The sequence below is a fragment of the Leguminivora glycinivorella genome, chromosome 10 (genome assembly GCF_023078275.1).
Source record: "Leguminivora glycinivorella isolate SPB_JAAS2020 chromosome 10, LegGlyc_1.1, whole genome shotgun sequence".
In the NCBI taxonomy this organism is placed as follows: domain Eukaryota; kingdom Metazoa; phylum Arthropoda; class Insecta; order Lepidoptera; family Tortricidae; genus Leguminivora; species Leguminivora glycinivorella.
The window spans coordinates 14,725,566-14,753,303 of NC_062980.1; the positions used below are offsets into that span (position 1 = coordinate 14,725,566).

At 38.3% G+C, this 27,738-nt stretch overlaps 2 protein-coding genes across 6 annotated transcripts; one reads left to right on the forward strand and one right to left on the reverse strand.

Annotated features, from left to right (window-relative positions):
• Nucleotides 1-740: 740 nt before the first annotated feature.
• Nucleotides 741-3,802, reverse strand: LOC125230230 (aryl hydrocarbon receptor nuclear translocator-like protein 1). Its single transcript, XM_048135321.1, has one exon. The coding sequence runs from the start codon at nucleotides 3,563-3,565 to the stop codon at nucleotides 2,000-2,002; it is 1,566 nt and encodes a 521-aa protein (XP_047991278.1). The 5' UTR covers nucleotides 3,566-3,802; the 3' UTR covers nucleotides 741-1,999.
• Nucleotides 3,803-5,064: 1,262 nt separating this feature from the next.
• LOC125230295 (serine protease persephone-like) lies at nucleotides 5,065-27,105 on the forward strand. Of its 5 annotated transcripts, XM_048135417.1 has the most exons (12): nucleotides 5,065-5,178; nucleotides 5,441-5,586; nucleotides 6,719-6,797; nucleotides 9,389-9,483; nucleotides 13,693-13,746; nucleotides 13,824-13,859; nucleotides 14,556-14,647; nucleotides 15,767-15,876; nucleotides 21,144-21,287; nucleotides 23,097-23,212; nucleotides 24,794-24,957; nucleotides 26,780-27,105. In XM_048135417.1, exons 2-12 carry the CDS (start codon nucleotides 5,526-5,528, stop codon nucleotides 26,942-26,944), a joined length of 1,116 nt encoding a protein of 371 aa, XP_047991374.1. In that variant the 5' UTR covers nucleotides 5,065-5,178; nucleotides 5,441-5,525; the 3' UTR covers nucleotides 26,945-27,105. The 5 variants fall into 5 exon arrangements, with proteins under 5 accessions (XP_047991374.1, XP_047991373.1, XP_047991375.1 ...); XM_048135416.1 differs by lacking the exon at nucleotides 5,065-5,178 and having other exon boundaries at nucleotides 5,424-5,586; XM_048135418.1 differs by lacking the exon at nucleotides 5,065-5,178 and having other exon boundaries at nucleotides 5,425-5,586; nucleotides 13,705-13,746.
• The last annotated feature ends 633 nt before the right edge of the window (nucleotides 27,106-27,738 follow it).

Here is a 27,738-nt window from a genome sequence, read left to right on the forward strand (position 1 = left end):
ATTAAATTGTAGTCAACTGATTTTAAGCCTCTAGTCTAGTTTATAAATGATATCAAACAATAGTGTCATGTATACCTAATAGTTGAAGCTTATGCTCCCGAGAGGTAATAAACGAAATGACACTCATGATTGAACAATTAAAATATGACCATATTGGATTGCCAATTACATCTACATGAACAGGGCAGACACATTTTTGGCCAGTTTCAAAATTTTGATCATTCTTGCGTGTTCGAAATTTTTAGATAGGTTCCTACTCCCTACTATTAAGTAATTACTTACAGAATGACAAACTCAGTTAAACCTCTGCACAAGGTCAAGTATAAAGTCGTAAAATCATACATTTCAGCTCAAGGTTAGGTATCTAATTTCACTTGTTAATTGCCTAGCCTATTGTACAAAATTATGGATTTTTCATTACTGTACATTTTATTCTGTACACCATAAATGACTTAATTTTAAACATCTTGAAGAATTTTGAAGAACTAGCGGACCTATTAAAGAAATCAATGCTTCAGATTCATAATCATAACAAAAAAGTTGTATAATTAATGAATATTTAGTTTTAAGGTATAATAGCAGTAATTTAGGTAGGTTTAGATACATTCAGATCAAGGTAACGTAAGTTCCTGCATCACAAGTTACCTATAAATTTAATAATATCCCATACCTATTCTATAACTTCTAGAAGTCATTATGCAATAACATTTGGCACAAATTCAAAAATAAAATAAAATTGATATTTGCAGAGTCTTTTATTACAAGATTAAAATCAACTGAACAAGAAACTTATAAACATTAGTTCATTACGTTTCTGACACACCTACCTACATTACTATTGATAGTGAATTGTACTATGTATTGTAGTTGTACTATAAATCATAACAATGGCAAAGTGTAGGTATTCTTCAACTTTCGCCATAAAATGATGTGCTGTTAATGGAATATGAGTAGGTAAATTGATATCAAAGATATGTTTACATTTTCACATGTATAACATTTCAGTGGAGTTAGCCAGTTGGTCAAGTATTGAACAAATGGCGCCACCTTCCTTTGTTTTTTTTTTACATTTTTTTTTTCGTCCAGCCTTTTAAGCTGAACAAGAGGCACGGGCAAGCTATGATTGTGTCATCTAAGCAAACGTTTGACAATTACCAACCCCATTATGACAAGGCAAAAATGCAGAAATATCTTTGATCAGTTGATTTTTATTTTGTTGTTTTTTTTCATCAGGTGTTATTTACATAGTTCTTTTGCTCAGGACAAGTTGTGACTTAGTATCCCATTCAAAATGAGGTGTTCTTCAAACCAATGCAGCTTTATCTAATGGACTTGGTAACAAAAACATTCAACAACAAAATAATAACCAACTCTTATTGCCTCCCTACTTAGTTTGCCTATACTTAGTATTGGCTTGAGAATTAGCAGTTGGTTCCAATATCTATGGTATTCAGATACTACCGAGTGTATTATATACACCAAAAGGTACAATATATAGGTACATGCATCCTTCTACAATTGAGTGAAATCTAGCTCAAATCTCACTCAATTCAGTTGCAATAACAACCTTGCTATATACAAATAATGTTCATTTCAAAAACTCATTATTGAACGCCACATAGATTTCCTTAATACCTACATTTAACATAACTCTCCCATTGATGTATAAAATTACATACAAAGCTTATTAATAACATCTAGTTTCAGTTATATTCAATTCTTCATAATTAGGTACTAAAATATTGAATTTTAGCCAGTCAAAGAAAAATATCAAGTGAAATAAAAATCTATAAAAAATACATTAATACGAAATTTGAAAACAATTAACTATATCTATATTTTTTGATTGCTCTGAGATCAGTCACGTCAGAGACTAAACTTAAATAAAAAACTAGAGGATCAAATTGCTGCCGGAAAATATGAACATTGGTCATCATCCCTACGAGGAATGTCTTTACTTAGTTAACTTACATCTGTGAATGTCTATAAACAGATCAAATTATTCCATAAGTCCACTGTGCCTTTTTAAAGTTTCACTTTGGTCACTTTGGAAAGAGTTAATTTTTCGTTTCCGACAGTCAAACCTCACACCTGACTCTTCCACTATCTTCTCACTATTTTTAATGGCAGAAATAATGTTCTCCTTCGAAGGAGGCACCAGCTTTAGCTCTTCAGATCCCTCAATGGCGGAAGGCTCTACTAGATGCATTACAATACGCTCCAGCTTTTTGGGGTGTTCTACTGGTGCATCATCACTAACTGTGACCTTTTCATTTTGCTCCTGACTCATATCCACTATCACAGAGTACTTTCGTTTCATCTCTTCCATCATTCTACGGCCATAGTCATCCCCTATTACACTATTAACACATACAAAACTTTGTACTTTCTTTGTGTCCCTGTCTATTTCCAAAAAACCTCTAGTTCTCATGTATATGAACTGGCCAGTGCGAGACATTAGTCTGTAATAGGATTCGCCAAATTCCCGACTTTGATCATACATCTGCCGTAGGACACAAATTACCCATCGCACATCATCTTTGTGCATGAAAAAGAAGGCAGATGTGCCTGTAACCTCCTCTGTCAAGTACCCAGCCACCAGGGATATGCTCTGATCACATTGCACTATGCGGCCGTCTATCAGATGCCTAGTCCAGTATTCTGAGTAGGCTGTGGGCAACATGATGCGAGCCGGCATGTTATTTGTCACAACATGTACCATGCCAATAAAAACAAAATCATTTCCACTTGATGAAAATGTGCGGTTGTGCCTGACTCGTTGCCTTCTAATAATTTGCTCATCCTGGACCCCTACTGCAGTGGCTCTGTCTGCACGTCTAAGGGTACCATCTAGTCTGCACCTCTCGTACCTGGGTGGATCGGATCTAGCCCCGGCCCTTACTATCCTAATTGTAAAATTATGGCGCTGCTCTATGAATGCATTGTCACATCCCTTCTGAAGTTCAGGAGGATAGATATGCTGACGTAGAATTGCTGCGTCTTCAGGATGTATATAATTATATATATCTTGGCCCAAGAGGTCAACATGACAATAGCCCAGCTTCTCTTGTACGTTAGGGGAGACGTTAAAAATACGGCCACGGCACGTGACCGATATCATAAAGCCGCCGAGGAGATCAAAAAATTTTAGAAAGGCGGGAGACCAAGACTCGACATGGCCGCACGTGATGGTGTCGCCGAACACATGCTCGTTACGCAGCTTGTTGGCGGCGAGACGCAGCACGCTCGTCTTATCCACCTTGCGCTGCGAGTGCACGATGTCCGTCAACAAGGACGTCATCACTTGGATTTGGGAGTTGTATTGGCTCCGGCGCTGCTTCTCGGCTATGATGCGCGACTCGCGATCGCTCGCCTTGGCCGGTGGGAGGTCCGGCGAGCGCGACTCCGAGGAGGAATCGCCGCAGCTGACGGCGTGCATGTCGAAGGCCATCTGCGGCGGCAGCACACTCACGGCCATACCGAAATCCGGGCTCCCCATACCTATCTGACCTGGTATAGCCGCCTGCATGCCGAGTCGCGTGCCCGCTCCGTCGGACGAACTCATTGCAATAGACACTGCACTATGCACACTTGTTTATACCATATTAATGTTAGAACGCAATGTGTTATCCAGTACAATAATCACTGATTGATAGTTAACATGGTTTCTTGCTCACATCACTTTCAATCCGAAATGGCACAGAAACGCGTTAAGTAAACCATTTTATCAACACAAAGTGGTATTTACAGGGTATTGAATAATATGTAACCAGACAAGCACCCCGAAAGAACGAATGACAGACAGTGCGGCCGCGGACTGACTTGAGATTATTTTCATTTCATTAAATTCTATTATTTCCATTCTACTCTTTCCTATTCTCTATCTCTTTTACTCATGAAGTTTCACAAGGACACGGAACAGATAAAGCTCTGATCGACAAAGCTAATAGTTTACCTTCATATCTTATAATGAGCAAAATACTTGAAGTAAAATGCAGTACACCAACTGTAGAAAAAAATACCAACAAAACAAAATATTTGTAACAGCACAATCTGAAGGCTAGTTCAGACTGTGTTAATAATTTAGAATATTCTTTATATTCGAATAGTATTTTACTTGTTACTAAACTGTTCACTTTACTTATACACGCATTTTGGATAAAATGAGTCTTCATGTCTTCAAGTCGTTCCATCATCTTCTTTTTAACTCCCGACGCAAAAACGAAGGGGTGTTATAAGTTTGACGTGTCTGTCTGTGTATTTGTCTGTCTGCCTGTCTGTCTGTCTGTCTGTTTGTCTGTTTGTCTGTCTGTCTGTCTGTCTGTCTGTCTGTGGCATCGTAGCTCCTGAACGGATAAACCGATTTAGATTTAGTTTTTTTTGTCTGAAAGCTGAATTAATCGGGAGTGTTCTTAGCCATGTTTCATAAAAATCGGTCTACTAGGTCGGGGGTTTTTTCAAAATTTTAATTTTGTGGTTAGGTTATTCATCCTTTTATATTCCTTATTCATTACAACATTAAAGTTTTGCAATTTAACAAGCGCTGGTGGCCTAGTGGTAAGAGCGTGCGACTTACGATCCGGAGTTCGGGGGTGGGGGTTCGAACCCGGCTCGTACCAATGACTTTTTCTGAACTTATGAGCGAAATGTCATTTGCCAGTTGCTTTTCGGTGAAGGAAAACATCGTGAAAAAACAGGACTAATTCCAATAAGGCCTAGTTACCCTTCGGGTTGGAAAGTCAGATGGCAGTCGCTTTCGTAAAACTAGTGCCTACGCCAAATCTTGAGATTAGTAATTGTCAAAGCGGACCCCAGGCTCATGAGCCATGGCTAATGCCAGGATTGCCGGGATAACGCAAGGAGGATGATGATTAAAGTTTTGCAATTTCCCCGCCCCAGCCTCGATGATATTAAATAAACAAAATACTCAACACTAGGCAAAAATTACTAACATAGTTTGAACCAGGCTTAAATGTGACAGACTGGTGTCTGTGGAATCTTTGTGATGTTGGTAGTTCTGTGCTGTTTCACGTTTTCGTAAAGAAATGAAACAATCATAGTCTGTGGTAAGGTTGTGATTGTCTTTTTGCTCAACTTTTGCTAGTGACTGGCGGTGGTGTCAAATATGTAAAAACGTCAATAATTTTAAAATTTTGTAGGATCAAGTTGATTCAACAGGTAAAAAGCTGGTTTCATTTAAAACTTATTTAAATAATTAATGAATTTAGTGGTGTGGTAATATAAATGTTGACGTCTTCACAACAAAATAAGACAAGTATTTATGATGAACATACCCGGCTGTATTTTTTATTGCAGTTAACTTGTCTGTTGTCTTTTACTGAAACCGGTTTACGAAGTATTTTGATATCGTTATAGGTCACATGGAATGAGGAAAATTGAGACATATTATTATTTCCATTTAGTCCGTGTTTTGTTGCAGATGTGTGCGTACATTATCGTCGGCTGTGAATTTGGGTGACACAATAAAGGATTCTTATTAGAATCACTTAGAAATTAAAATTAAAATGTTTTCGAAGTGTTTCCTGTTCATTATTTTGTTAGTTCATGTTATTACTGCAGGAGAAGGTAAGATATATCGAGTAATTTTCGTTTTCTGTATTTTTGAGTGTTCTGAGTACCTATTTAAAGTGGTGTAATAGTTTTCAATGTTATTTCTCATTAATACCAAATGATTTTATAATACCTATTTTTTTGTATATAGTAGATTATGTTATTAATTTGTATACAGCATTCAATCACACCAAATAATATTTTTTGTCTTGAAGCTTTTTGTTTAATTCTGATTATGGTAATTATTTGAAGTTAAAAAAATTAATGGTATGTAATTCAAAAATAAATGTTTTGTAGAAGATGTCACATTTTATAAAATAACTAGCTTTTTCCCGCGGCTTTGCTCGCCTTAGAAAGAGACAAAAAGTAGCCTATGTCACTCTCCGTCCCTTGAAGTATCTCCACTTAAAAAAATCACAACAATTCGTCGCTCCGTTTTGCCGTGAAAGATGGACAAACGAACAGACACACACACTTTCCCATTTATAATATTAGTATGGATCTGTTCCATTTATTTTATTAGGGTTTGCAATGAAAAACTAACGGGCGGCGCTTTCAGCGGGGAGCGAGAGTGGCCATACTGTACGATAGTACTCTTTATTATACTGTGTTAGTGGTATCAATTAGAGATGGGCCGAATACGGACTTAACCGAATACGGATATTCGGCCGAACATTCGGTTCAGCTGTTACCGAACCGAATATTCGGTTGCGACATATTTTAAATTCTAACTTAGAGTTAAAAACTTTTCAATGATTGGTAATAGGTACCTACATTTATCTTACTAAAGGCTCTTAATGTTCCTAGAATTTAGTGCATAAGAAAATTTTGGATTTTGTTTCTTAAACTACGTTATTTTTACTGTTTTACAATATGTATTTGTATTTCAACGCATTTTTAACTCCCTTTGGTAGTTTCTTAGAAGGCTGAAATAGGATGTCACTATCCGATGAATTACGACTTACGCTATTTATTTACTTTGTTTATTCGGTAAATATTCGACAATGTCAATGACAAGATTTTTAATGTTCGAACATTAAAAATCTTGTCGAATACCGAATATTTACTGAATATTCGGCCCATTTCTAGTATCAATTGCAGATGTTTGAACATTATTGTTAACTCAACAAAGAACTTTCTCTTTTAGTTGGGGACAGATGTATTCCCAGTGAAGATGTGGAGGACGGAGTATGCACCCTCGTCACCAATTGTAAAGTGGCCTTAAGGTCAGGTCAACTCAGCCATTACAGATAACACTATCCAAGTAGTCGTCAACACTCATATCAGTACAGTCACCTGCCATTATCTATTATTTCAAAGGCCACAATTGCTACAAGACCAGAAGTGGGCAAAGTCCGGTCCGCGAAAGATTTTTATCTGGCCCTTCAGCCTGGCTTTCCTACTAGTCAAATCAGCTTCTTTTTAAGAACTGTCAAAACGATTTTCTAATATGGAATTACTATGAAATACTGAGGAGTGACGTCACGGTCAATTCATTTACTTTATATCTTTCTCTTTGACTTATTAAATAGAAATGATGTTTAAATATAACCACTGTCCATATTTTTCTTCTAATTATGTGGTGCTTTATTTCGTGCACTACATAAAATATTTTATTTTATGTATAGAAAACTAGCCTATAGTATACACCCTGTTTTTATTGAATTCCGTTTATTTTAAGGGATGGTTCTTTAGATCAAATACAATTAATTTCTCTAATAAACTAGCGTTAACTCTTACGGTTATCGAGTTATTAAAAAAATAAAAATACAAATTACTGAACACGTGTTTAACAGCCTTTACCACTTCCCAATGTTATTTGTTTTGACATGTGCCGTCAATCACTTGACACTAACTTGAATTCCTGGTGCAGAGGTTGTCCATCGCGATTCAGCGTGGCAATGCTGCGAGCGTGTTGGGCACCTTTGCGCCGGGGATGACGCGGGGGGGGATTTTTGACTGATAGTTAGTTAAGTAAGTTAAGAATAGATTGGTGTTTTGCTTTGTGTACTTTATGTGTTACTTAATATCTAGGTTAAGTTAGGTTTAGTTTTTTTTTTGTGTTAAATTGTAGATTTGTATATTCATATTCATTTCCAAATTCTAAATTTGTATTGAATACTTTACTTAACTTGAATATTATTCTAAAAGGTCTCTCACACTAATTAATTCATTTATTATGTATGAAAACGATTAAAATTTTTTTTTTGCGAATTTAACTAAAAGTGATATACAGGGTGGTTCCTGATAACGAACCTAACGACATGTCGAATTTAACGGAAAACAAAAAAACACGTATGATATGGCCAGCATTGTAGTAAAAATGCATTTTTGGTGCCCCTCTTAAAAATTCCTTCAAATTTTAGCGCACAACGAATAAGAATTACCCACCACTGCTCTAGTCTACAACTAAGATTGTAGCATATATATATATAGGTAGGTATATAAAATCATTTTTCTCAAACATGCAATGAAATATTGTCTTTACGTTCCTTAAAATAGGCTGGGAAGTATCGCTTTTTGGGCGCAACAACTCGAGAGGACTGTAAAGGGATTTCATATTATTTTTTAGGCCTAGGCCTGCAAAGTAACTTTTTTTTATAAAATATTGTCCTTTAGAGCATTTTTTATTTATTTCATTGTATGTTTGAGAAAAGCACTATACATGCCTCGGCGTGAAAACGGATTCCCGGCCTCGTATCCCTATCCGGCCTCGCTCGCACGCTCGCTCGGCCGTATATACCCACTTGGCCGGAAATCCTCATTTTCCCGGCCTCTGATGTAATGTACTATTTCTCAAACATGCAATGAAATATTGTCTTTACGTTCCTTAAAATGGGCTGGGAAGTATCGCTTTTGGGCGCAACAACTCGAGAGGACTGTAAAGGGATTTCATATTATTTTTTAGGCCTAGGCCTGCAAAGTAACTTTTTTTTATAAAATATTGTCCTTTAGAGCATTTTTTTTTATTTCATTGTATGTTTGAGAAAAGCACTATAAATGCCTCGGCGTGAAAACGGATTCCCGGCCTCGTATCCCTATCCGGCCTCGCTCGCACGCTCGCTCGGCCGTATATACCCACTTGGCCGGAAATCCTCATTTTCCCGGCCTCTGATGTAATGTACTATTTCTCAAACATGCAATGAAATATTGTCTTTACGTTCCTTAAAATGGGCTGGGAAGTATCGCTTTTTGGGCGCAACAACTCGAGAGGACTGTAAAGGGATTTCATATTATTTTTTAGGCCTAGGCCTGCAAAGTAACTTTTTTTTTATAAAATATTGTCCTTTAGAGCATTTTTTTTATTTCATTGTATGTTTGAGAAAAGCACTATAAATGCCTCGGCGTGAAAACGGATTCCCGGCCTCGTATCCCTATCCGGCCTCGCTCGCACGCTCGCTCGGCCGTATATACCCACTTGGCCGGAAATCCTCATTTTCCCGGCCTCTGATGTAATGTACTATTTCTCAAACATGCAATGAAATATTGTCTTTACGTTCCTTAAAATGGGCTGGGAAGTATCGCTTTTTGGGCGCAACAACTCGAGAGGACTGTAAAGGGATTTCATATTATTTTTTAGGCCTAGGCCTGCAAAGTAACTTTTTTTTATAAAATATTGTCCTTTAGAGCATTTTTTTTTATTTCATTGTATGTTTGAGAAAAGCACTATAAATGCCTCGGCGTGAAAACGGATTCCCGGCCTCGTATCCCTATCTCGTATATACCCACTTGGCCGGAAATCCTCATTTTCCCGGCCTCTGACGTAATGTACTATAACATAATGTAATAAATATATTCATTAAATGTTTACTTTCAGACAAATAAAAGACAACAACTATCACTCATTTGCAAGATGTGGATTCGAAGGAATTACAGAAGTGATGTGTTGTCCAAGCACAAACGTCAAATTTGGTATGAATTCATTGTTTAACTAATCAAAATACCAGAAAATACCTTTTTCAGTACAGATGGTGTTTTTTTACGCACTAGTGCGAGAAGTGGTTCATTATATGACAGGTCAAAACTTCGGAGGGCTATCTGTACTGAAAAACGTCGTACGATACACGTGCGAAAAGGAAATTCGTAACTCGTGTCGATTTAAAACACTCCCTTCGGTCGAGTTTTAATTTATCGCCACTCGTTTCGAACTTCCTTTTTTACGCACTTGTATCGTAATGTACTATTTAAGGTGGCTCGCTTAGGTTACCCGAAGCTCAGGCTGCGTTAGATGGCGTTAATCTTCAAATTACCAGTCTTATTTTTTTTGTGGAGTCGTACAGGCATTTATATACTTTCAATTATGCTTCGCGAATATTTAATATTAAAATTGACGTATTACAACAAAGATTCAACTTCTCATTGTAACGTTAATCCCCTTAATGTAGATAAATTTACTATTTTACACTATTTCTAAGTACCACTCACACATAAAAACAGTGTTTTTGTATTCCTTCTAGTCGATAATTTCACGCGGCGACAGCTTGTTTAAATAGCCTTGCGGTAAATACGTGCCATCGCATGATTTGCATGGAAGTACTGGGTTCGAATCCAGGACTTTTTCTCTTTTTTTTTTTTAATACTACGTCGGTGGCAAATAAGCATACGGTCCGCCTAATGGAAAGCGGTCACCGTAACCTATGAACGCCTGCAACTCAAAGAGTGTCGCATGCGCGTTGCCGCCCCATTAGAAACTTGTACACTCCCCTTAGCTGCGTGTGCACAGCAAAAAGGAGTGTACACAGCAAAAAGGAGTGTACAAGTTCAAAGGATGGTTTGGGTTGCCGACGACTCAAAGGACAATAGACGGAACAAATTAGTTCCGTAAGTCCTCCCGTCGTCAGCACCCCACACCCTCGTTGAGCTCTGGCAGCCTTACTCACCGGCAGGAACACAACACTATGAGACACTATTTTTTGTTTTATTATTATACATAAATGTATATGTACTCGTACAGTAGATACTGAGCGTTTTCCACAAAAAAGATTAAAAACCTATTCTCTTACATGGTAATAATTTTTGGGTTCGTCGAACTCAGAATTTCTAACATAATTATCCTAATCTGATATTTTTAAAAATTCCAAAAAAGTATAGATAAATTTTAGTTTCTAAACTACGATTCGAATGATTTTTTTTTCTAATTGTTTATTTTCGATGGAGCAAGGGTATTCAAATCGCTTTTGAAATCTTAAATTAGTAAATGAAAATGCAATAGTTAACTGAGTAACGTAATGCTTTAAAAACTCAAGTGGACTTTTTTTATCTAAGGAGTAATTTCGATAAAATATTATATTTAGCGAGGGTATTAAAAGTTGTGTTTTATATCTCAACTTAATAAATAGAAAATCAAAATGACAATAAAAATATCAATAGGTTCTCTAAGATAAAATTGATACCTTCGGCTCTCCATTCTTGCTCGGTTAATAAAAAATACGAAATTTATATCCAAAAAAATACAAAAAGTTAATAGAATCCTGGGAATCGAACGCACCTTCACGGCGTGACAGACGACTGTACACCAACGACGCCATTACATAACACGCTGTTCCCGACGAAATTGGGCTATACATATATAATTAATTAAATATAAATAATAATGTCAAATCCATACTAATATTACAAATGGGAAAGGGTGTGTGTCTGTTTGTTTGTCCGTCTTTCACGGCAAAACCGGAGCGACGAATTGACGTGATTATTTAAGGGGATTTAGTTGAAGGGATGGAGAGTGACATAGGCTACTTTTTGTCTCTTTCTTACGTGAGCGAAGCCGCGGTCAAAAGCTAGTTTATTATAAATGGGAAAAGCTGGTTACTCTATAATCTGAAGTGGAAGAATTCGTTGTTTCACCAAAGATAATGTGTGTTTGTTTGTTTGTCCGTCTTTCACGGCCAAACGGAGCGACGGATTGACATGTTTTTTAAGTGGAGATAGTTGAAGGGATGGAGAGTGACATATGCTACTTTTGTCTCTTTCTAACGCAAGCGAAGCCGCGGGCAAAAGCTAGTACAGCACGGGTAGCATGGTCGCGCGATAGACGATAAAATATCAGGCCGTCCCTGTCGCACTATTAGTAAGTGCGATTATAGGGACGGCCAGATGTTTTATCATTTATCGCGCGACCATAATTGCCTGCCTGGACCAGATTATATTGATGATAATTATTATTTGTAACCATTTAGTTAATATTGTCTTCAGTTACCGCGATAGTTACTCATGAAATAAAAACTATGAAAACGGATTAAATCGTGTATAATGAATTTACAATTCATCCCGACGTTTTGAACACTACAGCGTTCGTGGTCTCTGAGCTCAACGGGTGACTGAGGAAAAATTACAATGTGCAAAAGCTACCCATATTCTTGTATATAACCATTTAGTTGTTGAAGAAAAACATTCACACAACAATAACATAGGTCAACCAGCTCAGTAAATGCAATACTTTACTAATACTAAGCCCACACTATGACCTATGTATAATGTATTATACCAGACGTGTAATATTTTATTTTATCAACAAAGGCATAATAAAGGATTGTATTGTATTTTTGTATGAAAATAAAAAATAGGAAAGCAATATAGTAATAGTCAAATATTCCATTAAAAAAATAAAAAATACTTAATAAATCCATAAAAGTTCAAATGATTAAAAAAAACTTCGGATTCGAACCCACGATCTTCTGCATCATAGTCAGTCGTTTTGACCGAGACGCCATTTCGATTTACATTAGCAGTGTCGAAATACACGATATGTATCTTTGTTGACAAAATGCGTCATTATTTCTGAGACTAAACCAATATCTTTAAATAATTACTTGTCAAGAGCCAAATGTCACTGATGACAATGTCAACTAAAAATGCGCTAAATATGACGGCTCTGTGTCTGTACACAAAATTTGGCACGCACATTTACGTAAAATTAATAAAAAATTCACAAGGATTTGTCCATGATTTCTGTATGAAACAATGTATTTCATTCACTACCGCGACGACGGATAATGTATAGTAGATGTATGCGCATATTTTTATTTAGTTGTAGTGTGCGGTGACTAAATAAATGGTAGATGTTTTTTGTATGGAAAGCGAGCCACCTTAAGTACAGATGGTGTTTTTTATGCACTAGTGCGAGAAGTGGTTCATTATATACCAGGTCGAAACTTCGGAGGGTCATCTGTACTGAATTAATTCGTAATTTGTGTCGATTTATCGCCACTCGTTTCGAACTTCCTTTTTTACGCACTAATTAATACATAACTAACAATAAATTTAAAAGTGGAAAATGTCTGCCTTGGGTGAGACTTGAACTCACGGCCTCTGGATCTAACGACATCGATTGCAGACGTTTCTGCTAATCAGAAGTTAAAACATAACTAACAGTTGTATCCAACCATTCCAACCGATCTTTTCTTATACAGTACTCATTGTGTTGGTTAGGTATTTTTGTAGCCATTTCTTAAATTCTTTTATTCAGTACTGAGACTATGTCTTCGTGTAGTCCGATATCGGATGTAGGAATGGTGTTATGATGCAGGCTTAGGTGGGCATTTTCTCGAGAAGAATCACCAAAAATATTTTTTCTAAGGTAGGTAGTAAAATTTATGTTTTTCCTACTAACAATCACGAACCCTTTCTATGGGTGGGACACAAGGGACAAAAAATGGCCCCAAAATTTTCTATTATTTTACATATTTTCCGCTTTGTAACCGCTGTACAAAGTGTTTAAAAAATGGTAACAAAGTGGCAAAATTACATTGGGACGGTTTTTTACCTAGTAGGAAAAATATTAAAATTACCTATTTTGGAAAAAAAGTTATTGAATCTATATCTCTCTTTCACATTGCCAGACAGGACCCACATACCAAACTCCTTGTTAAAGAAGTACCTACTGTAGTGATCTTTAGTTAGTTAAATTTTGAACCTAAATCAAACCAGAAACGATGAGTATAGGGAAAAACTTAAGAAAGTCACCTGTTGTATGCGTGAGTGACGTGTTCGAATAGAGAACACATATTTAAAATTAGTAACACAAACAAAACAAACGCCTATTCAAACACGTCACTCACACATACAACAGGTGACTTTCTTAAGTTTTTTACCTATAACTACTTTTAATATCATAAATTTTAGTTGATGTTACAGGTGAAACGACGGAATCACCCCGTAGAGTTGACGATAATAATGGTAACTAGTATTTTATTGGCATTTATTTTGAAACAAGTTATTAATATAAATTATTAATTTCTTGTTGAAATTTGTAGGGAACACGCGGGGCAGCAAGAGAAAAGCGGATGAAGGTAAGAAATAATCTAAGCATCATAATAATTGCGGTGACTGGTTCATTAACCCCCGACGCAAAAGTTGACGTTGAAGTTGATGTGTCTGTCTGTCTGTCTGTCTGTCTCTGTGTGTGTCTGTCTGTGGTATCGTAGCTCCCGAACGGGTGAAGATTTAGTTTTTTTTGTCTGAAAGCTGAGATAGTCGGGAATGTTCTTAGCCATGTTTCATGAACATCGGTCTACTATGTCGCGGTCGGGGGTTTTTTCAGAATTTTAATTTTGTTTACTTCGTTTTTATTCGAAATTCACTAATTCAATTAATTGTCTTTTATCAAGCTTCGTGAAATTACATTAAGGTAAGACCCAGACCATTAAACATTTTTAATACATATATTTATTTATAGTTAACCCACTTAACCCTACCAGGTGTTATAACACAGATTCTTTTTTTTGACTTTTCCTAGTGGTTAAGTGACAATATACCAAAATATCCCGAAAAATCCGGGGGTAAGAATTTTTTGTATTTAGGGTTATCTGGGTTAATAGCCGGGTCCACACTGGCCTCACGCCTCTTCGAGGGCCGCCATCTTGCCGAGAAAATTTGTTCGGGCGAGGCAAACGCGCGCGCATGAGGCGTGCGGCCACTGTGGACCCGGCTATTTAAGCTACAAGTGCGAAAGGTAGGAAATTGATTTCTCATGTTATTTTTAACAGAATGCCAGAAGATCATCGCGTCGAGTAAACCACCGCTGGATCTGCACATTATAGGCGGCGAGCAAGCTTCTCTCGGGGAATTCCCGCATATGGTAATTATACTAATTATTATTTACAATGCTTTAATGTGTTGCAGGCTAGAAAAACCCATTTTTAGCCCGCATCTTCGTTAAGTCACTGTAGAATACGTCGAATTCTTTGAAATTACATTAACTGTAACTGTCGAACGGAAAACTATACATATACATAAATTCACACCTGTATACCCAGTTTCAGAGCCACTCATGGCAATTAAGGAATTGAATTAAAACAACATTGTGATATAATGTGACAGGATGCTAGCCCATCACCCACACCACAATTGAGTTGATACACCATAGTCGACCTCTACGTCTACAGGAGAAAAAGGTGTGGTGAAACAGGGGTTAGGAAAAGTATAATACGTCAAAAAGTACTATATAAAAAACTGACTTGTAATCGATGGAATAATCATCAATCACTTCGTGGTTTAATCATGTGGTTATCTATCGCAATTCTGTCGCTTAACTTCAAACTTTGGGTAAATTCATTCTGCTTTAAGGTTGATTATATAAAAAAATATATTATGATCTGAAAGATAATCAACCTGACAATAGAATGTTTGACCCCAGGTTTGACGTTAAGCGACACAATTAAAAACAAGGTTTAGGTGATTTACCTTTACCGACCGCCTTTTTCATAGATACCTAGATACCTACTCGTAACTTCTCATCTCCAAATCTGTTGACTAAATTCGTTTTTCCTAGTAAAAAAGTTGTCAAAGCAAATGTTCTAAGGCTCACGGGCCGCGATTTTAGACTATTGGGTTTAATTCTAATTCTACCAACCGTTCAAATGGCGATGGCGCATTGTAATAAAACTCGCATTCGAGATCTCGTAGCCTCTAAATCAGCCCTTACCCATAGACTGACATGTTAAAGAACTAAGCTCTCTGATTCGTGTAAAGCTTAAAGGAGACCTCTGCCCCTTTCTAATCTTTAACTTGTTCATCACTGTGATAATAGAACGATTAAAAAACAGTACAGACAATCGTCCACAAATTGATGGCGTCAGACCGACCCACATAGATAGGGCGCGACCCCCCACAGTGCCCACTTCGGAAGGGATCAGCGCTTACAGTGTCGAAGGATCATCTACAACTAAAGTACTAAGTTTAATATGTATAATTCCAGGTGGCTCTAGGGTTCGAAGGTCAGTTCGGCTACCGCTTCGATTGTGGAGGCTCTCTCATCTCCAACCGCTTCGTACTTACAGCAGCGCACTGCGTGGACACACCGGACAGGTAGTTAATAATAAGGAATATTATGCAAAACTGATTAGAGGGCGCTACTAGCACAAACTCAGAGCCTACACTCAGTTCAACCATACTTGTCCAATCATGTAAACAAACACTGCTGGAAAACAACATTTACTTAAGAGCGCTATGACAAAAAAAGGCGATATATTGTAAAATGCACAATATTTATCGACAAAATTGTACACTTTACTCATACTAAAAGACAGTGAAAGTACTTGTTTCAGTTAAAACATCTTATTAACTGTCGGTTAATTAAAAAACATATGGAAAAAAAAGCTTTTTCAATTAGTAATGATTGTTTTCCTGATGCTCGTTTAGGAAAAACCGCGTGAAGCACAGAATTCGGAGCTCTTATTATCTACAATTTGATAAGCTCACTCTCATAAATGAGGTAAATTTAAGTTCCAAATATCTTGTACTTAAGGCCCATTAAACAATATTTATCATTTAATCCTTTGAAATTGAGAAATTGAAAGTAAAACGAACTCAATTTTGTCTTGAAAATACATTAAAACAAGTGATCATTTCTCCGAAAATCTACATGTTATCGAAGTTATTTTAGTATATAAATAATCTGTACAATCTGCTTAAATTGCTGTTATCCATTTGTCGTTATAATATTATATAATGATTTTTTGCCAATTTTTTGAAAACTAGCCTTCCTGTCGCTATTTGACCGGCGACGGACGCCTGCGATTTCAGTGCCGCGCCGGAGCTCGTAGAGGTGAGACGTATGTCACTTCGCTCTCCGAGTTTTGATCGCAAACGTCGAGAATATTGATCGTTGTGTGGGTCGGACGCCTTGTTTATACACGGGCTATCCTCGCATTGTGTGTGTGTAAACAGCGACCAACAAATTTGATCCTAGATCCGTAAATATTTGCTTTTGTAATATTTTGTTATGTTTGAATGTTAAAGTATTACAACGTTATGATGATAAATATGTAAAAATACAATACGGTCAAGATGATAAGACACATCAAGATGGTACTCGGGATCTGATGATGGAGCCAGAAGGTGGTCACCAGTACCAGTGAACCATGTAAGTAAACGACTTCGTGTTTAGGCTCGTTGGGTTCGTCTCAACAAGACCTTTGACAAGAGGTGGTACTCAGGGTCTGATGATGGAGCCAGATGGTGGTCACCAGTACCAATGAACCATATAACTAAACCCAGAGATGGGGAAATCGTAATCGATTCCGGATTACACGATTACTTGATTTTACTTTGTAATCCACTACTGGGTGTCAGATTACTTGTAATGTAATCAAGTAAAACGGTAAATTACCATTACATGTAAAGGAATCACTAATCATCTATACAATAATTACTATTACCAATAATTCGGAATCATAGTCGATTCAAAATAACTGAAATTATTGACTTGATTACTTTCAGATTACAAATATGTAGTACCTCAGATTGCTGACTGTCACTTTGACACAAAAGTCATCATGGGTGTCGTAAAATAGGTTTTAGGGGGTGCTGATTCCAAAATTAATGACCAATGTGGAATCTGACATTGCTGACTGTCACTTTGACACAAAAGTCGTCATGGGTGTCGTAAAATAGGTTTTAGGGGTGCTGATTCCAAAATTAATAACCAATGTTCAATCCGACGTTGCTGACTGTCACTCTGACACAAAAGTCGTCATGGGTGTCGTAAAATAGGTTTTAGGGGGTGCTGATTCCAAAATTAATGACCAATTTGGAATCTGACATTGCTGACTGTCACTTTGACACAAAAGTCGTCATGGGTGTCGTAAAATAGGTTTTAGGGGTGCTGATTCCAAAATTAATGACCAATGTGGAATCTGACATTGCTGACTGTCACTTTGACACAAAAGTCGTCATGGGTGTCGTAAAATAGGTTTTAGGGGGTGCTGATTCCAAAATTAATGACCAATGTGGAATCTGACATTGCTGACTGTCACTTTGACACAAAAGTCGTCATGGGTGTCGTAAAATAGGTTTTAGGGGGTGCTGATTCCAAAATTAATGACCAATGTTCAATCTGACATTGCTGACTGTCACTCTGACACAAAAGTCGTCATGGGTGTCGTAAAATAGGTTTTAGGGGGTGCTGATTCCAAAATTAATGACCAATTTGGAATCTGACATTGCTGACTGTCACTTTGACACAAAAGTCGTCATGGGTGTCGTAAAATAGGTTTTAGGGGGTGCTGATTCCAAAATTAATGACCAATGTGGAATCTGACATTGCTGACTGTCACTTTGACACAAAAGTCGTCATGGGTGTCGTAAAATAGGTTTTAGGGGGTGCTGATTCCAAAATTAATGACCAATGTTCAATCTGACGTTGCTGACTGTCACTCTGACACAAAAGTCGTCATGGGTGTCGTAAAATAGGTTTTAGGGGGTGCTGATTCCAAAATTAATGACCAATTTGGAATCTGACATTGCTGACTGTCACTTTGACACAAAAGTCGTCATGGGTGTCGTCAAATAGGTATCCGAGGGTGTTTGAAAACTAATGACCAATTTGGAATCTGACACTGTTGACTGTCACTTTGACACAAAAGTGATCATGGGTGTCTTCAAATAGGTTTTCATGGGTACTGATCTCAATATTAATGATCAATTTGGAATCTGATATTGCTGACTGTCACTTTGACATAAAAGTCGTTATGGGTGTCGTCAAATAGGTTTCCAGGGGTACTGTGCAATGTCAGGTTCCAAATCGGTCATGACTTTTTAAATCATTTCATTAATTTTGGAATCAGTACCCCTAAAAACTATTTGACTACACCCATGATTCCTTTTGTGTCAAAATGACAATTAGCACTGTGAGATTCCAAAATAGTTATTACTTTTGGAATCAGTACCCCCGGAAACCTTTTTGACGACACCTATGACGACTTTTATGTCAAAGTGACAGTCAGCAATGTCAAGATTCCAAATCGGTCATTAATTTTCAAATCAGCACCTCCGGAAACCTATTTGACGACACCCATGACGACTTTTGTGTCAAAGTGACAGTCAGCAATGTTAGATTCCACATTGGTCATTATTTTTGGAATCAGCACTCCCTAAAACCTATTTTACGACACCCATGATGACTTTTGTGTCAAAGTGGCAGTCGGCAATGTTAGATTCCATATTGGTCATTAATTTTGGAATCAGCACCCCCTAAAACCTATTTTACGACACCCATGATGACTTTTGTGTCAAAGTGGCAGTCGGCAATGTTAGATTCCATATTGGTCATTAATTTTGGAATCAGCACCCCTAAAACCAATTTTACGACACCCATGACGACTTTTGTGTCAAAGTGACAGTCAGCAATGTCAGATTCCACATCGTTCATTAATTTTGGAATCAGCACCCCCGCAAACCTATTTGACGACACCCATGACGACTTTTGTGTCAAAGTGACAGTCAGCAATGTCAGATTTCACATTGGTCATTAATTTTGGAATCAGCACCCCTAAAACCTATTTTATGACACCCATGACGACTTTTGTGTCAAAGTGACAGTCAGCAATGTCAGATTCCAAATCGGTCATTAATTTTTAAATCAGCACACCCGAAAACCTATACTCGTGGTATATGCACTTGAAATGTGAAAGTGAAAATGCTGGAATGACATGTAAACCAAAAACAATTTGAGTGACATATAGAAGTAAAGTAATAAGCCTGGAATCGAAGTAAAGTGGAATTCAGATTACTTAAGTACTTGATTACCGAGGAATCCATATTACAGGAATCTATATTATACTGATTCCAAAGGAATGGATTACAGAGGTAATCATAATACAGCATTACAGTAATTTTCATATAACAAAAGCAAATATTTGGGATGGGATCTACTTTTATAATTAATTTTTTAAATAAATTTTAACATAATTGATATTATTTTGCGCTACATTCTAGTATTACTAGAGTCTGAAAATCAGCGCTAGATAGCTTTAACTGTCTAACTAGCACATGCTGAGACTCGTACCCATTGCCTAGTTTCTAAGTGTATGTACTTTCGTTTATTATTATTAATTTTTTTTTTTCTGTCCTGTAAATGTAAATGTAGTATTAAGTTATTAAGTTGTACAATACTCTTAGTTGTGGCAATAAATACTTTTTTTTTTTTTTTTTTTTTTTTTTTTTTTCGTACAAAATAATGTTTATTAGAAATCAAAAGTTTATATCGAGATAGTAGATTGTGGTTGTTATCAAAATTCCATGGAAAGGATCAAGATTGTTTTGTCCATTATTGTAGTGCGAGCGAGTGATAAGACGTGCTAGAAAGGGTCGGCATATTGGGCTCGCGCGGCGGGTAAAATACCTAATTTCGCCCGACGCCGAAATGTTATAACGCTCTTAAGATGCCCTAATTACGAGGAAATCTCCTAATGCGGTCATTTTGCAGGATTTTCTAAATAAAATTGTATGGTATCAAATTAGTTTTAACGGCCGCCGCTAGCAGCCAGCAGTAAGGTGATGCCCATAAGATGAAGTGTATTTATGACAATCAGTGCCACTCTGTCACGCACGTTGCCAATAGACTTACCCCCTTATTCATAAACGTTCACTAAAGTTATCAAACCGGTAAAGTTCGTTTGTCCCTCTCTATCACACCAATACGTCGGAAAGGGACAAACGAACTTTATCGGCTTGATAAATTTAGTGATCGTTTATGAATAAGGGGTTTATTATAGTACAACATTGGAATATTAGGCTCTTTCTGCTAGTTTGCGTCCACACACTCAAGTTATCGTCGACACTCACGAGTCATTTTGTGATAGCAAATATTTGACGCTTTGATTGTCACAATATATTCAATGCTGACTGTACCTATTATTTGTTTTAATGTATTTTTCACCACACCAACTGGTAAAGATCAATTTTGTTATTCGAAAACGGATAGCAAAATTGCATTTTATCCACAAGAGTGCAAAGTAATTTCATACCAATTTTAACTTGATGCCCTGAGCTGGCTGGTAGAATTTACCTACAAATTATTATTTTGAATCATAAATAATGAATAATTGCTGGATTTGATTTAAATTGATGTTTTATAGTATGTGATAATTGGCAGGAAGCTGCGCAGGATCGGGATAAGTGGCGTGCTCTCGTTTTGGAGGCCAAGATCCTCTTTGGATCACAGTGCCATACTAGTTAGTTAGTTTTATAGTCAGTATTTTGTTCGTGTTGGTGTGGTGAAAAATTTTGAATAGCTCGCGGTGGGACCAGTGCCTTAGACTAATATGATGATTTAATTGTCTGTTTATTTTCAGAGTAGAGCCGTCCGTGGTGCGCATGGGCGTCACGGAGCTAGGAGACCCGCAGTTTAACTCCGAAACCGACGCACGAGTCGAGGCGATATACAAACATCCCAACTACACTCGCAGTCTCAAGTACGACGATCTGGCGCTTTTGAAGTAAGTTCCATATATATGTCAGCCATAGCACACCTCGGACACTGGCCATCAAATATATGAAAGAGGCGCGTTCCTTGCACACAGTCTCAGCTCGTGTAGGTGAACGCGTACTACGCTTGTATGAGTGACATATGACAGGTCGACTGTTCGCGTTTTTGACAGGCGGTAACTGTGAGGTAACCGAGAGGGGGAGGGCGGCACTTTCAGCGGGGAGCGGGAGTGGCCATACTGTACGATAGTACTCTTTATTATACTGTGGCCATAGTTCTTTAGTAAGGCACTAGTCCCACCGCGAGCTAGTAAGCTATGAGCTATCGGCTTTAAAAACGAACAAAACATAATCATTTCCCTGCGAATAAAACGAGGCGACATTGATAGTTCACCGCTGGGCGAGTAACTATAAACATCGCCGTGTCTCTTTTCTTTACACGGGAGGGATTATCTTTTGTTCTTTTTTATAGCCGATAGCTCATAGCTTACGAGCTCGCGGTGGGACCAGTACCTAAAGTCGCCGTCAATAGAACTTGTAACAAACCTTGTAGTCAAAATGTCTCTAATTTCCGTTCTCATCAGATACTGGCTAAATCCATGTGTTATCTAATCAATTTATATCACATTATGATCCTCAACCTTTAAAATAATAATATTATGCTAGAGAATATTGATATTTTATAGAATGGTATGTTTACATTGTTGACAATTTCTATTGACGGCGATTTTAGGTACTTGAAATAAAGTTGTCCGTGGTGCCTATGGGTATCGTGGATCAAGGAGACGCACAGTTAGGACAGTCTTAAGAAAAGAACTACGACAAGGCAGGCAAGCATCGCGCAATAAATGATAAAATATCAGGCCGTCCCTATCGCACTATTTGTAAGCGCGATAGGGACGGCCAGATGTTTTATCATTTACCGCGCGACCATACTTGCCTGCCTGGCGCTATTGAAGTGAGTTTAATATATCAGCGTATGCAGTTCTTTAGTAGTTGAATGAAGCTCACCGTGGTGCCTATGGGAGCAAAAGTAAAAGACGCATTGTTTTTCCAGACGATATACAAGCATCCTAACTTTTGACACTCGCAGTCTTAAACACGACGATCTGGCGATTTTGAAATGTGTGACCTACACCCATACTAATATTATCAATGGGAAAGTGCGTGTCTGTTTGTTTGTCCGTCTTTCACGGCAAAACGAAGCGACGAATTGACGTGATTTTCTAAGTCGAGACTGTTGCAGGGATGGAGAGTGACATAAGCTACTTTTTGTCTCTTTCTAACGCGAGCGAAACCGCGGGCAAAAGCTAGTATTTTATATATTTTCCTTTGGGACGGATGAACCTGGTTGTCTATGGGAGGTATGCTTATCGAAGCTTGGAGGCTCTCAGTTTAACTCCGAAATCGACACGCACGTCATGGCGATATCTTTAACCCATGTATCGTAATTTTTACTGGATTTGTATATTTTGGTTACAATTTGAAGTCCACACACGTTCGATCGCCACTGAAATTATTTTCGAAATTACCCTTAAGAGTATTTTTTTTAAATTCTTTCTTGGAGGAAAAAAGTGGGTTTTGTTTTGTCACTGAAGTCTATTCTTCAAAATATTGTCTTCGGTTACGGCGATAGTTACTCATGAAATAAAACTATGGAAACGGATTAAATCGCGTATAAACGCGCGCTATCGCGCGGATCGCGTATCGCGGGATGTATTTTAAATTCATTATACGCGATTTAATCCGTTTCCATAGTTTTATTTCTATTCTTCAAATTAAAATAATCTAAACGTGATTCAACAACATATTTGTTCCAGGCTAGACAAAGCGGTGCAGTTTGACACGACGCTGAACGCGGCGTGTCTCTACACCAGAGACACGGACCCCACCACCGCGCTCACCATCACGGGGTGGGGCACCACGAGCACCACCAGTGAGTATAGTATGAATTTTCTGAGATGATTTTTTGGCTTTTGCCGTAATCTGTTAAACAAAAGCCTTTGTTTCTATTATTCAAGGCGGCTAGCTCCCGTTTCCACAGCACGTGCTAAAGTCTCAGTGTAGTTAAAAAGCAACTATCATGATGGTAATAAGGTTCAAATCCATAAAAAGCCCTTTCGTAGATAACACGTTTTGTCATCTTCAAAAAAAGTTACTTGCGTACTGTTTACAGTACAAAGGTTCAAATTTATGAAACAGTTTACTGTTTCATAAATTTGAACCTTATTGTTATCATGATAGTTGCTTTTTAACTACACTGAGACTTTAGCACGTGCTGTGGAAACAGGAGCTAGCCGCTGTGAATAAGAAATAAGAATAAGAAACAAAGGCTTTTGTTTAACAGATTACGGCAAAAGCCAAAAATTCATCTCAGAAAATTCATACTTATAACTAACTACTGCAGTGTGGAAATTCTATATGGACGGAGCTTTTAACGGTGGCATAGGCACAGTATAATAAAGAGTACTATCGTACAGTATGGCCACTCCCGCTCCCCGTTGAAAGTGCCGCCCACCCCCTCTCGGTTAGGTATCTCACAGTTACCGTTTGCAAAAACGCGAACAGTCGGCCTGTCATATCTCACTCATACAAGCATGGTACGCGTTTACCTACAAGAGCTTAGATTGTGTGCTAGTGACGCGCCTCTTTCATATATTTGATTTTGCCCATGCTTTCTTTATAAAAATAAATATGCCATCAATCTATAGCTGGCCTTTTGGGCGATCTCGACCCATCTTAGGCCACGTCTTCCCCTCGGCTAGGCTGTGGCCATAAGTAAGCCCATTTATTTGTAAAAAAAAAGCATAAACGTGAGCACTTGCTGATAATACCACCATTTTCAACCTGAAATAAAATACAAAAAATGTGGAAAGTATCCATACTAATATTATAAATGGGAAAGTGTGTGTGTCTGTTTGTTTGTCCGTCTTTCACGGCAAAACGAAGCAACGAATTGACGTGATTTTTGTGGAGATAGTTGAACGGCTGGAGAGTGACATAGGCTATTTTTTGTCTCTTTTTAACGCGAGCGAAGCCGCGGGCAAAAGATAGTAATTTTAATAGTTGTGTACAAATAATGTACTTACATACATAAACACACCTGTATTTCTAAACAGGGCAGACAGAGTACTTGAAACTACTCAAGTTCAGTGTGACAATTGGCAATTAAAGGGTTGAAAGAAAAATGAAACTGTGATATTGTAGTATAGGTGAAAAACTTAAGAAAGTCACCTGTTGTATGTGTGAGTGACGTGTTCGAATAGGCGTTTGTTTTGTTTGTGTTACTAATTTTACATATGTGTTCTCTATTCGAACACGTCACTCACACATACAACAGGTGACTTTCTTAAGTTTTTCACCTATAAGAGCTTGCCGGCCCATCGTTCACACCACAATGGAACTTATATCCCACAATCGACTTGTTGTGAAAGGAGGTTGTGAAATTCTTAACCCGTCACCACATGTATCCGTATCACTTCTCGTAGATTCACTAATTTCCCAATTATTTTTCCAGAGGACGCACGCAGTAACACGCTGCTAAAGGCGAACGTGACTGTCGTGTCCCGATCAAAGTGCAGCGAATCCTACACTTCTACCAAATGGCGCAAGTTGCCGAATGGCATCTCGGAGACGCAGGTCTGCGCTGGCGACCCCGACGGCCTGAGAGATACCTGTCAGGTATGATGATGATGATGATTATCCTGTTATCCCTCATCAAGTCATCAGGGACATAGGGCTCTCAGAAGGGATTTCCATTCTTCGCGGTCAGGTATACCTACCTACAAATCGATAATATAATGTGAGAGAATAGTATAGTATTCGTAGCTCAGTAAAGTGAATCCTACACTTCTACCTAATGGCGCAAGTTGCCGAATGGCATCTCGGCGACGCAGGTTTGCGCTGGAGAACCGGATGGCCTGAGAGGCACTTGTCAGGTATGTATACAACTTGAAAGTGTGACAAGAGATAAGTATACCGAATCTTACACTTCTACCAAATGGCGCAAGTTGCCGAATGGCATCTCGGAGACGCAAGTCTGCGCTGGAGACCCGAACGGGCTGAGAGATACCTGTCAGGTATGTATACAACTTGGAAATGTGACAAGAGATAAGTATACCGAATCCTACACTTCTACCAAATGGCGCAAGTTGCCGAATGGCATCTCGGAGACGCAAGTCTGCGCTGGAGACCCGAACGGGCTGAGAGATACCTGTCAGGTATGTATACAACTTGGAAATGACGAGAGATAAGTGTACCGAATCCTACACTTCTACCAAATGGCGCAAGTTGCCGAATGGCATCTCGGAGACGCAGGTCTGCGCTGGCGAACCGGACGGCCTGAGAGACACTTGTCAGGTATGTATACAACTTGGAAATGTGACAAGAGACTAGTGTAAATACTTGTCAGGTATGTTAATGATAAACATAGGTAATTTCACAAAAGATACCTACGTTGAATGATTGAAATTTTTATAGGTATACAAGACCGCTAAGTGCTGCCAAGTTATTGGTTAATGATAGAGCATAGGTAATGCATACATTCATTCGTGCTCTAGTTAATAGACTTATACAATAAAACAAATGTAACAGTGAATGTAGGAAAGTAGCGGTGTGGACTAGTTCAGTGTGAATCCATCGTCAAATGGCGCCAGTTGTCGAATGGCATCTCGGACACGTACGTTGGTTGGAAGAGTTATTACTGGGTCATATACTGTGGCGCAACCCTATAATGTTTTTTTTCATCACTCTCACACACTAAATGTGCTATTGTAAGCAGGCGGAGCGTGAGTAATAGAAAAATCGTTTTCCCAATGGAGTTATGAAAATTCTAGTATCGTACTTAACTTTTTTACATCTATTTACATATATTTTACATTGCGAGTGTGATGAAAAACATTGTGTGTAACTCGGGGAGTGTGAATATTACAAACTCGAGTCTTTAAATCATTCCGGCGAGCCGTCGCGATTTAACTTACTCTCGTTAGTACTATTCAACTTCCTCCCCTTGTTGCACAATGTACTATTTTTAATCAATATTTAGCCAAATATGGCAAATGTATTTTCACCACACCAACTGGTAAAGGCTTTCTTTGCTATTCGAAAACAGATAGCAAAATTGCATTTTATCCACAAGGGGGCAAAGTAATTTCATACAAATTTTAACTCTATGTTTTAATCTGGCTGCTAGATTTTACCTATAAATGATGATTTTGAATCATAAATATTGAATAAATTGATGGATTTGATTTATTTTGATCTTTTATAGTCAGTATTTTGTTCGTGTTGTTGTGGTGAAAAATTTTGTGTTTCACTCGGTGGCAAAGTTTGTTTAACCTTCGTGCCTTGATACCCTCGCAATGCTCAAGATTCCACTTTTTGAACCACTCGCTACGCTCGCGGTTCAATATTGGAATCTTTCGCTTGCTCAGGTATCAATATTGGCACGTGCGGTTAAACAACTACTTTGCCCCCTTGTAAAACAAATAAGTATTTTTGACAGGGCGACTCGGGCGGGCCGCTGCAGAGCCTGTCGGAGCCGGACGGGCAGACGCGCCTGGTCGGCGTCACGTCGTTCGGCCGCGGCTGCGGCTCCGCCGTGCCCGGCGTCTACACCCGCCTCGCGCACTACCTCGACTGGATCGAGGGCGTCGTCTGGCCCAGATAAACGACCGATCTCACGTGCCGGCATATACTCTGCCAACCAAGTCTGTCAGTAACAAGCGCGGATCCAGCTTCGTGCCCAGGGGGGGGGTCACGTGGTAAAGGCCCAGGCCCCGGAGGGGGGGTCACGTGGTCTATTTGTATGGCCAACCTAGGACCCCCCCTGACCCCGGACCCCTGGATCCGCGCATGGTCAGTAAATAAGAACAAAGAAATCTATATGCATCCTTTTCTTTAGGGTGCTAGAGAAAAGAATACCTACAGTTTTCTTAGTTCTTATTTACTGACAGACTTGTTTGACAGAATATAGATTAAATACACCATGTATCTGAACGAAAAGCCAACACTTAAACCCGTTAACGTTTAAACCGTACTGAGTGATTTCTGCTATGGGACTGAGAAAGAATCGCGAAAAAAATATTGTAGCTCCCGTAGAAAAATTCAGCTTCACACGACCAAAATATAAGAAACAGCAATTTTTTTTTTGGGAATTCGGGTTTGGTCTCATAGTAAAAGTCGCTCAGTATGATCTAAACGTTAACGGGTTTGTGTTGGCTTTTCGTTCAGATACATGCTGTCTAAGAAGATCATACCATCCCATGCATTAAAATGCGACCGCCTAAGTCGCGCATACACTACACCGCACATAGATGACGCCACAAAAAAAATGTCTTCCAACTTTCGATTATACTTGTCACTTTTGACATAGATTTATGGCTCGAAAGTGACACTTAATGACTTAACGCTAATAACAAAACGCTAATCGATGACAACAAGGCATTTTTTTTGTGGCGTCAT

Coding starts and splice junctions, on each gene's coding strand:
- LOC125230230 (XM_048135321.1), bottom strand. CDS start 3,565: ATGAGTTCGTCCGACGGAGCGGGCACGCGACTCGGCATGCAGGCGGCT.
- LOC125230295 (XM_048135417.1), top strand. CDS start 5,526: ATGTTTTCGAAGTGTTTCCTGTTCATTATTTTGTTAGTTCATGTTATT. Junction 13,747..13,823: donor TAGAGTTGACGATAATAATG/GTAACTAGTATT, acceptor TGAAATTTGTAG/GGAACACGCGGGGCAGCAAG. Junction 21,288..23,096: donor GACGATCTGGCGCTTTTGAA/GTAAGTTCCATA, acceptor TATTTGTTCCAG/GCTAGACAAAGCGGTGCAGT.